This window comes from Cladophialophora psammophila (genome assembly GCF_000585535.1).
Source record: "Cladophialophora psammophila CBS 110553 chromosome Unknown aczJe-supercont1.17, whole genome shotgun sequence".
In the NCBI taxonomy this organism is placed as follows: Eukaryota; Fungi; Ascomycota; class Eurotiomycetes; order Chaetothyriales; family Herpotrichiellaceae; genus Cladophialophora; species Cladophialophora psammophila.
In genome coordinates, this window is record NW_006912938.1 from 414,261 (window position 1) to 431,123 (window position 16,863).

At 52.7% G+C, this 16,863-nt stretch overlaps 5 protein-coding genes across 5 annotated transcripts; 4 read left to right on the forward strand and 1 right to left on the reverse strand.

The window, feature by feature from the left end:
* Positions 1-259: 259 nt before the first annotated feature.
* A1O5_09757 (uncharacterized protein) lies at positions 260-1,654 on the forward strand (the record flags this gene model as incomplete). Its single annotated transcript, XM_007750335.1, has 1 exon — positions 260-1,654. One exon carries the CDS (start codon positions 260-262, stop codon positions 1,652-1,654), a length of 1,395 nt encoding a protein of 464 aa, XP_007748525.1.
* A 1,370-nt stretch (positions 1,655-3,024) lies between these two features.
* Positions 3,025-3,864, reverse strand: A1O5_09758 (uncharacterized protein; the record flags this gene model as incomplete). Its single annotated transcript, XM_007750336.1, has 3 exons — positions 3,025-3,539; positions 3,590-3,643; positions 3,699-3,864. 3 exons carry the CDS (start codon positions 3,862-3,864, stop codon positions 3,025-3,027), a joined length of 735 nt encoding a protein of 244 aa, XP_007748526.1.
* Positions 3,865-5,507: 1,643 nt separating this feature from the next.
* A1O5_09759 (uncharacterized protein) lies at positions 5,508-5,786 on the forward strand (the record flags this gene model as incomplete). The annotated part of the gene is made up of 1 exon (XM_007750337.1): positions 5,508-5,786. One exon carries the CDS (start codon positions 5,508-5,510, stop codon positions 5,784-5,786), a length of 279 nt encoding a protein of 92 aa, XP_007748527.1.
* A 19-nt stretch (positions 5,787-5,805) lies between these two features.
* A1O5_09760 (phosphatidylinositol glycan, class Q) lies at positions 5,806-8,111 on the forward strand (the record flags this gene model as incomplete). Its single annotated transcript, XM_007750338.1, has 2 exons — positions 5,806-5,943; positions 5,994-8,111. The coding sequence occupies 2 exons, from the start codon at positions 5,806-5,808 to the stop codon at positions 8,109-8,111; spliced, it is 2,256 nt and encodes a 751-aa protein (XP_007748528.1).
* Positions 8,112-11,772: 3,661 nt separating this feature from the next.
* A1O5_09761 (uncharacterized protein) lies at positions 11,773-13,489 on the forward strand (the record flags this gene model as incomplete). The annotated part of the gene is made up of 4 exons (XM_007750339.1): positions 11,773-12,163; positions 12,222-12,517; positions 12,566-12,690; positions 12,742-13,489. The coding sequence occupies 4 exons, from the start codon at positions 11,773-11,775 to the stop codon at positions 13,487-13,489; spliced, it is 1,560 nt and encodes a 519-aa protein (XP_007748529.1).
* Between the last annotated feature and the right edge of the window lie 3,374 nt (positions 13,490-16,863).

The following is a 16,863-nucleotide window of genomic DNA, read 5'->3' on the forward strand; positions in this document are numbered from 1 at the left end:
ATCGCGTCATCTGCGCGCGAAGTATGGAGTCTCCAGTGGGTGGTGTTGGGGCGGTGGTGGTGCTCCTTGGATGCTCGGCTCTAATCCGAGCGTTGAAATGACGAGCGCCAAGTCCTCGGCCATGATCATTGTACTGGGTATTCAGCCTCGTGGATCATTTTGCGGAGCATCATCTGCGCCTGAGCTCCAACCAAAGACTGGCATTCTGTGTTGCAGATGCAGTCTTTGGTATTCACGCACCCAGCTCCTCTCCCTTAACATGCGCTTGGCAGTTACGCGCCCGATGCTAAGTCTAGGGAGTCAGTTCGTTTGCGCTGCTTGTCGACGAGCTGGATACGATGTGCTGCGTCAACCGGGCTTCCGGCCTCTGCATGCATCACCAATCTTCCAACGGCCCCGCCGCCGGGGATTCTTTTCCTCCAACCCGTCATTAATAAGCCAATCGACACAGAAAACACAGGTGCAGAAAGATGGCGACTTAGAGGATTCTGTCGTCGAACCGGCAACCGCTTCTCCCGCTCAGAAGCGGAAAACTGCACGTTCCCCTGGCACGAAAACGTCGCTGCGAAGAGTTGGATTGGAGGCTCAGATATCAAAGGCTGGCCTCGCGAAGCCAAGCGCGAGATCACATGAAGAGGTAGAACAACCACCGAAGTTGGTGACAGCGTACGCTGTTGCAGAACAATTCGACCTGACCAAGGTTGTCGAGATCCTTCGCAATAAAGGCTACGAGCCCGATCCGCTGGGTACTGGACTATTCCCGCAAGTCATCCATGTCCAAGTCCCCATCTCATCAATATACCGCTCCACCAATCCCTCTGCGAGAGATCTTTCATCGACAGAAGTCGGCGATGTATTTGTCTTCCCATCCGGCACAGTGGTAACATGGGCTCTACCCGACGGATTTACCTCATACTTTGCAACCCGCACTCTCCTCCCTGCAGCAGATAACCCCCATAGAGAGCCCATCGAGACCGAGGACCTGGATTACATTGAAGATCCAAGCCGTGAACACAGCCTAATTCGCGGCGACACAATCATCCTGGGAACAAAGAAGTCGGAGCACCAAGAAATCAGCCCATCCGCAGATCAGCAACAGGCACAGTCACATTTCCAAACCGTTGACACAGTGCTCACCAAAATTGCCTTCTCCTCCGGGTTCGCCCGCTCTACCAAACTTGCCGTTCTTGAGACAAACCTTTCCACTTATCTAGCCTCCACAGCAGATATCCCAGCTCTCTTAGCAAAAGGTTCTCGACTCCCATTCAAACTCTCCCGCGACTTCATCTCCCGCAAAACAGGTCAGCTCCTTCTCCTCCGCGCGCAATTAAACCTCTACTCTGAACTCACGGACTCTCTCCCTGATCTTTTTTGGGACTCCCGGCACGAACTCAACCTAGAGAACTATTACGACCAAGTTGGCCGAGCGTTGGACGTCGGAATTAGGATCAAAGTGTTGAATGAAAAGATGGACTATGCTGCGGAGATTGCGACTGTGCTGAGAGAAAGATTGAGTGAGAAGCACGGGTTGTTTTTGGAGTGGACCATCATCGTCCTGATCGCGATAGAGGTTGGGTTTGAAGTCTTGAGACTATGGAAGGAAGGCTTTTGGGAGGAAGTGGTCGAGCTGAGAAAAAGGCGTAAGACTGCGTAGAATGAAGCTGGACGATATCGAGCCACTCAATCCATACAATTAAAAGACAGGCCGGGGTGGAGCATATTCATTGTTCTACATGAAGATAGGGACAAGGCATTCCTGGAGCAGGGATCTTCTCGACATTATGCCGTGATCTTGTGATAGAAGACAACACCAAAAAAAAAGAACTTCTCTCCCTACATCATTATCAGCCATTGTGGCCATCAGGACCAGTAGCAGAACATGTAGTTGACAAGAGGGCGGGACAAGCGGCCTTTTTTTAGCCACCGGAACAGCATGTCAGGTAGTGGGCAAGGCTACCCCTGAGGTAACGTCCAATGTCCACCACCAATACCAACACCGTCGAGCCATCCTCGCCGTCGCCAGTCCCAAAGGGGGGCGAGAAGAAGATGAGCCGAAGATGAGCCGCAATTCTCAGCCTTACAACTACAATAGAATAGAATCAACTGCTGTGTTCATCGATATATTTGACTGACAGACCTGAACTAGTGAATCTCCGTGGTTCATACCGATGAGTGAACGCTCAAGGACATCTGGAACATCGGTGAAAGCGACAGTGAGGTCGCCAAACCGTCATCGTCCCAGGAAGATCAAGATCACGGAATATCGAATGATCCGATCTAGCGCGGGAGGAGGGTCGATCTGGCGCACGAACTGGAACACTGCGATCCTGGCGCTTGATTGGCTTACAGGAGGACTGCCTCTGGGCTTGCGATCCTGTCGCGTGGTTGGTTAGATTAGACGATGGCGTTGACATTGTCGGGACACACGGAATCCAGTGCGTAGTAGAGCGCCTCGGGGCCGGAGGGTGGAGGATGACGGACAGCAACAATACCCATGGTCCGCATAACGTATTGAAACCAGGCACAGAGAGACATTTGGAACTCTGGTAATCTACTATGAGCGAACCAAGCAGGAAGAATACACGAGGGGTGGGACTAGGAGAGGTTGATTGTTCAAAACACCTTTTCATTTGAGACTAGCCATGGTTCAAGGATCATCACTTTGATCACTGTGCCAACATGCCGTATGATTGGAATCATCAATTAAGGTGCAATAGCAATTAAGTCTGATTCCTCAATCCAATTCAAGAGTAGTGTTGTCCACCCCGCGAACCATCATGAGATTTCATGTGGCCAGTCCAATAAGGCCTAGTTGGAAAGAATCATATTGTTTGTTGGCACGTGATTTCTTGTGTTCCTTCGAAAAAGCTAGTGTTGATTCTGTTGTTGTGTGATCATACACCTCACTTGCGAGATGGAGAATGTCTGTTATCATTTGCATATGCTGATGAGTGGCATGTTGTGGTACATGGCAGACATAGCTGCAAAGAGCGTCGGGGTATCGGCATGAGGTTGTATGTGGACTCAGGCCACGGCCAACACAGCCATCAAACCGGCCAAGCCAAGGTTAACACCAACAGTTCCAGCACCACCAGAGTTTGGAGCTTGCGGGATGCCAGTGGAGGTAGTAGCAGTGGCTGTGGTCTGAGTGGAAGAAGTGGAGAGGCTGGTCTGGGTGACGGTTGAAGACGAAGTGGTCCCAACAACAGAGCTGTTCTCGGATGGAGTTGGGGTATTGGACTCAGATGTAGCTGGAACACTGCTCTCCACAGGCGGAGTCGGAGGAACGAGAGTGGTCTCAACAGTTGGAAGAGTAGGTGTTGGTGGAACAATTGGAGTCTCAACTGGAGTCTCACTGCTAGCGACAGAGGTAGGAGTGACAGGCGCAGTTGGAGTAATAGTGGTGACCATGGAAGTGACAGACGAGGTGACGGTGACTTCGGTGGTAAGAGGAACGGTTGGAACAGCTGGGGTAGAGGTGGGCAGAGTGCCATAGGGAGGACAACCATTGGGAACGACGGTGACAGTGACTGGCTCTTCTGCAGACAGTGTAAGTGAAATTTCCGAGCACAGCAGAAGGGACACTTACGACGAGGCATGAGATTGATGATGTTGTTGATTTCGTCAAGAGACAAGTCTCGGGCTGTGAATTGTCGTCAGTACTGAGTTGTCAGAAGTCTGTGGGATTGAAATCTCACCTGCCAAGGCTGCAACGACCTTCTCATGGGCACCGAGGTTGAGGACAGCGGCTGTGAAGTTTGTCAGCTCCCAGCAGGCGCAGGCTGATGAGGGCTTGCCCAACTCACCAAAGGAAGCAGCAGCAAGGCTGGCGACCATGAGGCCGAGGACGTTTGCGATCTTCATGGTGAAGGATGCGGTGGAATTGTTGGTGATGAATGTGGTGAGTAAGAGTATTGAGTATCCAAGTTCGAGGGTAATTCTGGTCCAAAAGAGCGACGCAGATGGTGTTGATGAGAACTTGAAGGTATTTGGTAGAGGGTAAGAGGGGGAGATTCAGGTCCAAGTTGGAGAAATGCAGAGGAGAAATTTATAGCGTGGGCGAGACGCTCCAGATCGACTGGGCCACTAGTGCGATCTTGCGTTGCGCTCTGCCGTTGCGCTCTGCGATCTGTCGTCTGGCGTCTGGCGCTTCACTGCAATCACAGCCGGAGGCGGCAGGTGCGATCCGTCACTGGCCACTGATCAGATCGGAAGCAGTCGATCCAGCCCAAGTCACTCTTGCGCAGCGTTGGAAGCTGCCATGCGATGTGCCTATCCGCTCCTCCACGCCACCTCGACAAAGCTTGCGCAAGCGAACAAGCCTTTGCTCTGTGAGCAGTAAGATGTCCTTATGGCTGTTGCCCCTCCACCACCATGCAACCACCCGTTCAAACGGGCACACAAAGATATTTGGTGCCGACTTCCACCGCAGCAGAAAGCTGCAGACCGAGCAACAGGGTGCAAACACAGACTGCGGCGGCAGCAGACAGACGCGCAGACGACAAGCCTACCTCAAGATAATGTTGTTGAAAAGAGATGAGATGCGATATGCCCGCTTGTCAGCCCGCTCGTTCACACCTCACCGACCGAAATTCGGGAGGCTGGAAATCAACCGATTCGGCTAGCTGCAATGTCTCATCTTGGGCGCGAAACAAATGTACCCCGATCTGTCACACTCGCTGGTGGCTTTCTGTGGCCCTTTCCATGACAGAATTACACAGCGCGAGGATGACTTTGCCAAATCATGCTGGATGTTGTGATACAGAAGACGAGAAGTCTACACTGAGGTGAGAGAGGAACACTTTGTCTGTCCAAGGATCTATCCGGCGCTAATCTCGGGAGATCGACCGCTAGGACCCTTAGCGTGTCTTAGCGCCGTTTTACCAAATGCATTTCCTGCGACCTCAGGATTCCTACATACCTACGAGCATCGGCGCTCCCAACGGGCCTCTGTACAAGGACAATCAGGACTGGGAAAGCAATACAAATGGAGAGAACAGAGGGACAAAAAGCAGGCCGAGCCGCTCTGATATTGAAGAGAGAGGGGGGTTCTCCACAATGTGAACTTCCAAAGCCCCCCGAGGGTGGTTGCAGACATGAGTTGGCCTTGCCCAATTGCCATGCGCTCACAGAGCTCTCCAGCCAGGTGAAGCTGTCATATGCAAACACGAGGGGCGAGGATGTGGTATTCGGACTTATCGTGAACAGTGGAAGGCCCGGCCAAGCCCGGCATAGTGGACCGGATACTCCTCCGTACGGCCCAGAGGCGGCGAGCGGGTGAATTGACCGCCCCAACCACCCCTGCTCAAATGCGCCTCCGTATTATTTCTGCCACGCTTTGCTCTCCCACTTCGAAAAACACAGCTCTACTGAATACCGAGTACAACCCCTACTTCTGGTATCCATGAGGAAGAGTCGCTATCGACCCCGTTTGACGGCTCAAGACTATGTGACCATGCGATTTGTGTGATTAATAGCTATTTACCTATCTGATCGGTGCCGCGTCGATGCACCCTTTCTCCTCCCTGACCATCGGTATCTTTGTTGCTGGATACATCACTGCACGCTGGGATCTTGTTACTCGGCTGTATGAATTAGCCATCTTTGCCTGGGACCACGGTGTTTTCGCACGCGTGGCGAAAGCATTTGCAGCCATTTCCCTCGTCTACGTCTTTCTCGCCATTCCTCTCGATCGCCTTGCATCCCACGAAGCCGCCGTTCATCCTCGAGTCCTAGCGCATGGGATCTCTGCCCAAGAACAACTGCGTCGGAGAGGTTCCTTTTAGGCATTAACAATATGTTATCATGGTCGAGAACAGCGATGGTATGCTACGGGTATTCTGGCCAAGCACCCTTACTCGGACAACCACACCCGGTGTAATAGTGGGATGGAGGAATTCAGAATATGATTTGTTTGTCATAACCGTCCTTGAAGATGTTGAAGTAAGGCAGCGAAGGAGAACTTATCAGGAAGCAATGCTAAATCGAGTCAGGTTCGCAGCGTGGAATCTGCTCTTCGCATGGGTACTCTATTCCGCAACAGTCCATACCCAGTGGCCCGAATCTTTCAGCTTTGCGACCAGCCTCATATGCATGTCCTGGGCACGTTCAATCACCCAGATCCCCCCGAAATATTCAACCCTTCCAAGATCTGCGCCTTCACCATGTCAGGTTCTCGGAGACCTTCCATCTACTGTCCGCCGGGCGCAGATTTGACCGTACAGATTGTCCTTTTCGACCCTCCAAATCCCACTCAAATGCAATACATGTCTCTCGAGCCAATATCGCTTGCCCTGGGAAGGGACCACTTGCCCGCCGGCGCGCCCGACTCCACACTGGATGAAGTTGGGATGCAGGGGGAGAAAGAGCGGCAGCGAGTCGCCGATTTAGTGGCAAAACTGCGTTTTCATACAGTGATTAGACATGCTCCCACGAAGAAGGAGTTGGCGTTGCCTGCGATTCTTCGCCAGATCAATTGCGCCCAAGAGGTGGCAGACTTGTTGCAGAAGAATACTCCTCTTGTTGGTCCGCGAAGAAAAAGGAGCCTATCTGTCAGCGAACGAGTGGTCGAATCTGCGCAATCGCTCTACGCATTTGCGGCGTGGTCGCTGTGGACGTTATTCATGGCATATGCCTTTCCTACGCTTTTGTCCATCTTTAAGATCGCGATCATCGGACACCGGATCATAGCCGAAGGTCTTTTGCGACTTCTCGAGTTACCCTTGCCCTTTCAGAAACTACAATTGCCAGAAAGCCGCCAGGCTGTCAAAGGCACCGTTGCGCTCAAGGATATTTCGGCATGTTGTCAGCAAGTTCATCTAAGACTTCAGCAGTTCTCCTACTATCCGACACAATATTCCCTTCTCCGACGCCGCAAAGCCACTTGGTCATCCTTTCCAACAACAAATAGCGATTACATCCGCTTTTACAACTCCCTTTGGCTGGTAGCAAACGATGTCATCATTGGCATTGCACTTGGGAGCTTCATCAGCGACAATGCGCAAGCTACATCTCAGCTGATCGGCGGAGTACTGAATGAGTACACGATTGAAGGTCTCAAACGCATGATCAGGTGGCTCATGTCATACCCAGGAGGCCTCAAGTTGAATACAGAGCTTGCTGCATTTCTCGGCGACCTCTTCTTGTGGGTCATCGAATACTGGTCCTCGACGATAGTCGTGCTCATTGTTCCACGGCTGCCGACCGTCGTCTATGTTGTCGGATGCTCGTCTTTTGCTGGGGCCACGATGCCTATTGCCATTTTCTCCGACCTCCTTAGCCTGCTCACGATGCACATTTACTCTTTCTACGTCGCAAGTGCACGTATCTTCAACTGGCAGCTGACAATCATTATCAGCCTCTTTCACTTATTTCGTGGCAAGAAACGGAATGTTCTCCGCAATCGGATCGACAATTGTGACTACGACCTTGATCAGCTCTTATTGGGTACAATTCTCTTCACCTTGCTATTCTTCCTCCTGCCCACTGTCGTGGTCTTCTACCTGACCTTTGCTTCGGCTCGCATGGCGATCATTTCGTTGAAAGCCACTCTGGACACTTGTCTAGCATGTCTCAACCATTTCCCCTTGTTTGCATTGATGCTGAGGATCAAAGACAGCAAGAGGCTGCCGGGTGGCATTCACTTTCAGCTGTTGGATGCAGAGCAGACAAGAATTTCTTACCGAGAAGAAACAGAGCGAGAAGACGATCGTGATGGCAGCGCCGGCGACATTGAGGAACAGGGGGAAGGGGAAGAAGACAATGGTGCTACTAGCGTGGCTTACATTCGCCTGTCGTCCACCCCGTTATCGCTGCGACAGATATTTGAGCAATATTTCCAGCTCTGGGCGCGCATCCGTCGGCACTATCTGTCCCCAACGGTCGTATTTCGACTGCTCACAGGCCGATTTGTACCACCTCTAGGTCGGAGCCAAATGTACGGACTGCAGTATTCGGTGCTTCCCCGACAACGTGCGACAATAGCGGAGGTGTGGAAGAGCCTGAGCGAAAATGAATTCCCGAGCACGGGCGATGTGGCTCCTGCGAACCCGCGCGGTCAGAAGGTCTACCTTGGAGCATACGGAAAAGCTATAGGGAAGCAATGGAAATAGCCAGAGCTGGTTGATCTGCTGTGTTTCTTTTCAAATGGAACTATCTGGGGAGAAGGTCGACATGCTGCTCGCTAATGTTGCAATTGGTGACCTTCCCAACACCTATGTCATCAAGCGGTCCTGGTCACGTGCAGCTGAGATGTGTACATGTCGAGATGTTATCAACCATATTTCTGCCCGTTTCTCTTTGTGTTTCACAATTCGCTTTTCGAGGCCAAGTCACCCGTCAGGCGCTCAGATCGTTGATTGGTCGTTGTTAGACCGTTGATAGCCTCTCGTCTTATCCCAAGCTATCATCTCCAGTCTCATCGGCCACTCCAGATGCCCAAGGGCCCCAACTGTGGCGGGAAGATAGATTTGACTAAGGAGGGAGACTGGGGCCACTGCGCCGATTGCCAATACTCCAAGCATGATCACGAATGTCGGCCTGCTGACTGCTTTCTGGGCAACAATGTAGGCCAACCCGGCCGGAAGAGCCCCTACCGTGCAAAACTGAAAGCCAACACGACATCATTGAGATCCAGGATTTGAAGGATAACAGTGAATATGGGCGGCTACCAGCAACTCAATCAAGAGCGTTGACTGAGGGGAAGAAATGATTACTACTGGGACTTGCACCTTCCTCAGCACCCTGTGCCATTACCCACTTGATACGAGGACAGACATTCACTTCGCCTTCCCGCGCTGAAGCCTTCTTTCACCACCAGTTCACCTTTGCTTCTCTGCGTTCCTTTCCGTCCCCCAACAACAATTGGCCTCACAACCTCAAGTGCTCCGAGATCCTCTGCTTCTTTCGTGCTGCCTTCTAACAACAGTGTGCGCTTCATAGTCCTAGATTTCTTCGAGCTCGTCATCAAAACTCAACCCAAAAATCGTAAAGGCCATCATCCAATCCCTGTGCCTCTTGCTTGTTGGCATTGCTGCACTAACTCGGAAGAACAATGATGCTGAGACCACTGCCTTGGATGCCGGAGGAAAGTCAGTTGCTCGGGATACCGCTGTCTTGCCATCCGCACGGGGCTGGCATGTCGAGTGCAAAAGCAAGGTGCTCTTCTCAGTTGACGGATAGCGCCGCCTAGCCGAATCTAAGGAATTCCCAGGCGTCGACATCGGCTATTTCCGGAAAAGAACCCCCTTCCAGCATGACGATCACTCCGAAGCGCCTAGCACAGCACAGGTTTTGAAGCCACGAAATGGTAGTATTGCCGATACCTCGCCCATCTGCACTTTGACATCGTTGAAATGCTATGACTTGTGGGTCTGTGACCGACAGGGGACGCTGGTCTGTTATGAGCAGGGAAGTACGTGGTACTCTTGGATTCTAAAGCCGCTGGAATACACTGACATGGGAGCAGCTGGTGACTTTAATAGTGTGTACTTCCCTTGTCATGGGTATGTACTATTGTCACGGCAGGGTAATTTGTAGGCGGCAGACTATGCTCTTTTGACAGCTCTGGCGAGTGTGACTGTGTCTGGGAGGAGCAACTTGGTGGAGATACTGCAAAGCTAGGTTGGGTACCCAGTAGATGGTGTTACAGATTGGGCAAGCAACGGCTACACGACCATTGGTGGTCACAGAATAAGAATCAGAAGGACCGGGACAGCCTAGGATGAACATGGTTGCTGTACAATGCATCAACCCGACTGATGGGAGCCGTTGTGCCCCCGCTGGCGACAGATGAGGATGGACTCTGCTCCAAAGCCAATATGCCTACTTCTCTTCCACGGCGGTTGTCCTAGGGAGCTTGGTCTCCTGGCGAGAAACGTCTCAATAGACAACTCGGCGCTCATTTCGCTCCTCTTTCCCTCTTGCTACTGGCTAGATCCTTAGCTTCCCTGCTCCAGTCTTGCCCACCGACTTAACCTACTATAAAAGAAGAAAAGGATCGACAATGCAGTACCACACGAGTTACTGTACTTCCCACCAACCTCAGATTGGCATCGGGGTTTCTCCCTCGCCTCACCCTGGATGAATCACAGCCGGTCTGGTACGGTTCTGTACGGCGGTGAAGTGGGCGACATGATCGGTCTTGATTGGCAGAATACGCGTCGCCCCCCCCCCCCCCCCCCCCCCATCTCAGGCTATTGGTTGAGAACATGCGACTCTTCCCCAGACCCCTGTTGTAAGTACGGCGGGCGCACTACAAGGACATATATGACGACGTATTTTTCGCCGTTTGAGACGTTTGAAACAGGAAGGCTGAGCAGTGAGATCGTTCACCACTCCTACAGAGTCGTCGCCGCCCATGCACAAGTTCTGAAGGGGGATATGGTCGGGGCGCCCAGGACGAGGGCGACAGCCAGTGATATGCTGAAGAGGTCAAGTCGTGTTAGTCGGGTCATGGCCCCATGCTGTTTGGCGGCTCCAAATCGGGTTCCCTCCGTGCACCGGGATTTTCGGTTCAAAGATGGACCATGGCTCTTTTGGGACAGCTAGCGGCTATCCCGCTATCCAACAAGCACCGTCGAGTGCCGTCGGGAAAGGCGCATTGCTGGTTGGCGGAAAAATGCGTGGGCACCAGGAAGTGTCTAGGCGAAAAGAGTTCCCACTTCCTTTGACCTAAGCACCATGCCTTGATCTCCCATTGCTGGATAAGTAATCCCGGATCTTGTTCTTGCGAGGGATAGGCGCCGCACGAGAGGCGAGAGGCGAGAGGCGAGAGGCGGCGAGTGCGGATGAAGAAGAAGATGAAGAAGAAGAAGAAGAAGAAGAAGAAGAAGAAGAAGCAGGAGAAGGAGACGCCAGCCTGCCTCATCCACTCCTCCATGCGTTCCACGATTCCATGACTCCACGAAGGTGCACATGCTTGACAAAACCGTACATACCACCTGTAACTTACTTACCATGCGAATGTCTCCCGCAGAGCACCAAACCCAAGCAGAACTGTCAAACGCACAGGCATTAGCCCTACCCACAACAAAGCACAGCAAGCCCCCGCGTTGGCTGACCTCAAGTCGGCTTTAGAGCGTCCCGAAGAAGCGGATGTCAGCACTGTCTTCGATAGCTTTGTTTTGCCCCCTTGACTCTTGACCACCAGGGCAACCAAAAACACCACTCAACTGGCAACCCTCATTCTCCGACAAGCGAGCCAACTGCGTCCTCATTCTTACCCGACCACTGCTCAGGGTTGCCAAACGAGGGCACAAGGTGGCCGTGACTTCTGCGTTACCCGGTGTCCACTGTCCATCTTACTTACTCGGTGCCCTGTTGGATATCCACCTCCCATGCCGTCGGGTCCCTACCCAATCGAACAGTCAACACACCATCCCCAAACGCCACACGATATTATACTGGGTACCACGGGCCGGCCACGGTGTAGCACTCGCCTGCACCCGATCAGGCAACAGCTGCGCCCGCTGCTTTACTGCTCGTACTTACTCGTCCTCCAGAACTTTGTCCGGTTCGAAGCTGGGAGGAGAGGAAGCATTCTGCCTGGGACCCGCTGACAAAGAGTAAGCGCTCTCCTGGCCCCCTCTGCGACCGACTTTGACCTCCCGCTGGGTACTTGGACCGTGGCTCCCTTTAGAGGTCCAGCCTGCTTGTGCCCTTTGCCTGGTCTCACGAGAGCAATAGCGTTTCAAAAGTACAGAGTACAGAAGACATCCTTGAGCCTCATACCATCGCTTCCTCAACAATGGTGGCACAGTCGTTACCGACGGCATGGCAAAGGCAATCAAGATAGAGCAATTACTTCTGCAAAATCCGTCGACGTCGGATGGGGAAAAGCCACGACCGCGCACGCCCGCTGTGAGGAAGAATGCCACCCAGAACCGTCATCCGACACCTCGTCCGGACCTGGTGCTGAAGACCTCATCTACCGCTCTCGTACCGGCAAGTTCGCCAGCCACCGACCGATTTTCATGGGAGCTCGACAAGGAGGAATTGACGTCGGTCCGACGTCGAAAACGAAAATCCCCCGTCGAGGATGAGGTGTTTCCGACGAGGAAGGCCATCAGGCTCCCCAGATTTTCCGTCAACATCTTCCACTCAGAGCCAGTCAACGTCTTTCCTATTCCCAACGAAGGCGTAGTTCCGCGCATGGTGAAGTATTGTGAGTGCCGATCCTGGGTCTGAGTGCCCTTTGGAATTTGCGCTAATCTTGTCTGCAGACTTGCAAGTTTGGGCGGAGCAGCATGGTCGAGCACTCGCCTTTGAGGGTCATCCAAAACCATACCAGTCACTGGTGTTTCCGTACGCTCTGGAGCACGCGGTACTGTTTGAAGCCATGGTGGCGCTCAGTCGTGCGTCGTGGCTTCTGCAGGAAGGAATCCCTTGGTCCAAGGACAGCGCGCTTGCCTATCATCGTGCCAATGCCTTCGCTGCGCTTCGCCTGAGGCTGACGTCTGAAGTAACGTGTGCGGATGACACCACGATCTGCACCATTGCGGCTCTCACGACAATCGATGTGAGTGAGAGGCAGGTCCAAAGAATCATGATCTAACCGTTTTGGCAGTACATGCTCGGAGTCCACGAAGGCGCAGAACACCATATTAATGCTATGCAACAGATCCGCAAGATTCGAACCGACCTCAAAGGTGACACGCCGTGGCAATACTTTGTCATTTCCGCAATGAAAGCGTAGGTTGTCAAGTCATCCCTCGCGTCCAAGGCAATTTCTAACTCAACCAGTTACGATGCGCTGTGGCAGTTTGTCAAGGATAGAAACGAGGCTACTACCAGTATGGCCCAGCTCTCCATCGAATCACCTTTGCGTAATGACCTACCCGTCTATCCCTCTCTCCCGTTCAACATCAAAGTCTGCGAGGCTCTGTCCAAGGTTTCGACCTCTTTTAACGACATGGCCATGGCGGGCGAAATGTCCATTCAAATGATCGATATTCTGGCGAATCTATCTACAACAGCAAGAGGCGATGGCAGTGCCACTCCAACCAGCTCCCCTCCGAGCTCACCTGGAGGGCGAAATTTGTTGAACACAATCGCTGATCTCAGGTGTTTGTCGGTGATGGCCACGACTTCCATCGAGCACCAACTCTGCTTTGGCGTGATTGGGACCTGCTTCACCCTCCACTTTGGCGACGGCAAAATCGGCGAAGAGTTCAACGAAACACTCCAAGAGCTTGAAGATAACCTAATCGGGAACGGCAAGCTCCGGCCGCAGCAAGAGAAAGCCCAGAAGAGCCACCGAGAGTGTCTGATTTGGGTAGCTGTGGCAGCTGCAGGTGCCCTCGAACAGTCTGAACTGTTATCTGCCATGAGTATGGTGTTGGATCAGACTTTGGACAAATATCCCGAAGAGACCGCTCAGTGGGAGACACTGGAGGGAATACTGAAGAAATATCTGTGGAACGATCTTCTGGCACAGCATTGGAAAAGATGCTGGGGAAAAGCTATGCATCGGCGGTCGAATGCACGATAGCAGTCACCAAACTAATGATCAGTAGCCATCTTGCCTTGGCAGCTGAGGTATTCAATCAGGAAGACACCTTCTGTTCCAGAGATGATCCATTGAACAGCAGCAGCCATCCGGTGTCAACGGCTAGGAGGCTGTCTTCTGGGAACTGCCAACGAGGGACAGCCAAACTTCCAATAGTAGTTCAGAATAGCTAGGAAGACGCGAAACCTGAAAGCCATGGGCAAAGCGGCGACGTCTGCGGCTAAGAGGGCACAATGCGGGAGGTCTCACCGCACATTCAGCCTTACACGGCAACGAAACGATCATGGGCCATCTCCACGACCGTGCTGTATCAGCTGCACGCCACATCCTATGAGAGTCTACCAAACGAGGCCGAGGATCTGGATGCAACGGGAACCGAATTGCCACTCTCTTCCTCTCACTTCTGGCACCCTTGCTTGCATTCCACGTCGCCCAGCTCTTTCAGTTTCGCAGTCTCGCCGTATCACTCCCGATTGTTCGACGAGACGACCGTCTAGATGCCGAATCCTGCAGCCTCTTGCATGAGAAGGCGAAGAGGCAGTCACTTTTCTCGACGAAGAGCGACTAGGCGGACCTATTTTTCGTTTACCAGGTAGAGCGACTTCTGTTGACGAAGGCAAAGAGGAATGTTCCGCAGAGGGAACAGAAAACTTTCCCCTAGCTTCAGAATCCCTGCAAACAATTCCGTCCGGTTCAACTTCTGACTCCACGTGAACACCAGGTAAGGGGACAGGCTCATGGGAGGCGAAGGTGAACTCTGGGTCATGTACGGAGTGGGGTTAGTGAACCTGGGACATTTTCCGGCGGACAATGAGAACGAGGCCTTGTAAAGGCCTTTTTTTTTTCTGCCCCATGACCGCCCATTGGCACGAAGAACGGCCCATGCGATCCGAGAAGAAGATCTTCGATGGAGCTGCCTCAGTGGCCACATTGCCCACATTGCCAACCTTACCTAGTCTTGCCCACCCAGCTGCCTCGTTCTGCTGGGCTTCCTGGTTGGCAACCGACGAATCATGCCCATCATTGTCCGCCGCTCCGAACCAAATTTAGCAAAATGCTCGTGCATTGTCCGTACGTCGTTCAGGGTCCGTTGCATGGGCTGGACGAAGTACTCGGTAAAAGTACAGGTATCAAGGAGAGAATGGACGACGGGGAGACAAGGGGCGTCAAAGTATTCTCCGTCAAGCTCCGCCAGGCTCTGCTCTTATCTAATAGGATTAGATTGTACGACAAAGCTTCCTGGCATATCGATAATCAAATCTCTTCAACCCAAAGCGAGACGAGGACCGACTATGGTATGTACTCGGTACGCCGACCGAATTGCCTCGCACGCCCGGTTTGTGTGTAATCTTCATTCTTAGGCCTCCTGCGCGGGGACGCCTCCTATCTAGCCCCTATGTAACGTGGACCAGACAGACCAAGGCAGACCTGGACATTGCTTGTTTTGGTAAGAGAGAGTCGCAATAGCACCGGCTTCCGAGCAATTTCCGCCTTGCGCCTTCAGCCTTATGGTGAACGATCAACCGTCGCGAGCGGTGTGAAACTCTGTTCATCCGTCTCGGCCAGAAGCAAAACACAGAAGTCCGAAGACTGAGAGCGCACAGGGCCTGCTAGCCATGGACAAGCTCAACTGAGACGGCTCAATCAAGCTTAATGTGTTCTTGTACGCACTGCAAACGCATTCTTTTCGCGCAGGAGCGACGTTCCTTGCCACACTGGGGATTGAGGCGAGTGAAGCTTCCATGCCAGGCTGGCAAGCAGCGTCGCGCCCGAGAGCTGCACTTCGCAAAGTGCCATCCTAGCTGCGGAATGTATCTGCTTGATCCCGGCCGTTGCATCTTGCTGAAGTGCAAGGTCAGATGGTGACCAGATGTTGGCCCTTCCATGACAGTGACGAATGGTCACAACCTCTTTTACAGTGGGCGTGCCCTCGACATATCGTTGCATGACCAGGCGACTGCGAACCGGGATCCACATCGACGCGAGTGAATATGGCAGCAGCTTGCGAGCTTGGAACGGGAGGATGGAAGGAGGGAAGAAGAAACATGGGCAAAGAGGTTGGATATGAGCTGGAGCAGCTAGGCACACATCGCCAACTGCACCACCACTCCATATTCCTTCGTCGAGGAGCTCTACGACGGCAATGCTTCCGCCATCTGTGTCTACCTCCTGTCCAGGGGACCCTTGCCGCTCTTGTCCGCAATTCCAAGACTTTGTCCAACCGATCTAGGTTCTCTATTTGTATCAGAAGGCGCACACTACAATACTCAATTGAGTAAGAATGTGGGGGGAGGTGTGGCCGTATTTACATCCATCTCGCCGGACCCCTCGAGGGCGCAACGAGCGTCTCAGATGAGAGCAAGTTTGACTGACAAGAAAATCTCGACTTCTCTCTCTCGTTTCCCGTCATTCCGGTTGGACCAAATTTACCTCTCGGCCAACGCATAGCCAGAGAGCACATACCTCCTAGCGAGGCCCTCCGAATGACACCGTGGACGAGGAAAGCACGACGGGGAAAAATAAGTCATCGAAATATGAGAGACACGGTCTAAACCTGTGCGTCGTGTCCGGAATTGCTGAGCCAGAGGTCTCATCGAGTCCACGATTCTACACACACCAAGAGAAGCTGGACTGCCTCCTTGACATGCTTTGATATTGCACGGGTTCGACCCCCAGCAGAACACCGATGGTTCAAATAAGGCCAGTTGCCGTCTGTAGCGACAAGTTCTTACGTTGGGAGCACTCTAAGAGGAAACATTATGCCGAACAAGGGCGAGCGAAGGAATGAGATGGCGATGGACGGATAGAGGGCATTGTTCGGCCCGAACTCGGGCAAGGCTGACTATCTATTCTGTCTGTTTCTCGTCGAACTCACCGCCACCACAACCGACGACTTCGTACTTCATGATGCACAGACCGATGGTGTCGATTCCAGCAAGCTACGTTACTCTCCATTCATCCCTCTCGTCGACTGATCATAGGCTGATCATAGGGCTCCCTGGATTTTCGGTGCAGGGTTCGACCTGGCTCTCGCACTTTTGCGAAAGGGGACAAAAGCAGACCTTCTATAATCAATCACAGATGGACGTTCCAAAGAGCAGGGGGGAGATGGCAGATGAGAGCGCTCACTGAACAAGGCCTTTCCTTTCGGTACTAATGCTCTCACAACACCCTCTTTCCCCTCTCCTCTTCCGCTCCTCTAGGTCCGATTCGTTCCTTCGATCGACGGCGTCTCGATGCCCCCCGTTTAAGGCTATGTACATACATAAATATCTATCCAGAACCCCCATATCTTATCTCCCTTTCCTCCCAACTCGATGTGTTGACATCAGTGTCACCGTATCGGCGTGTGGGCG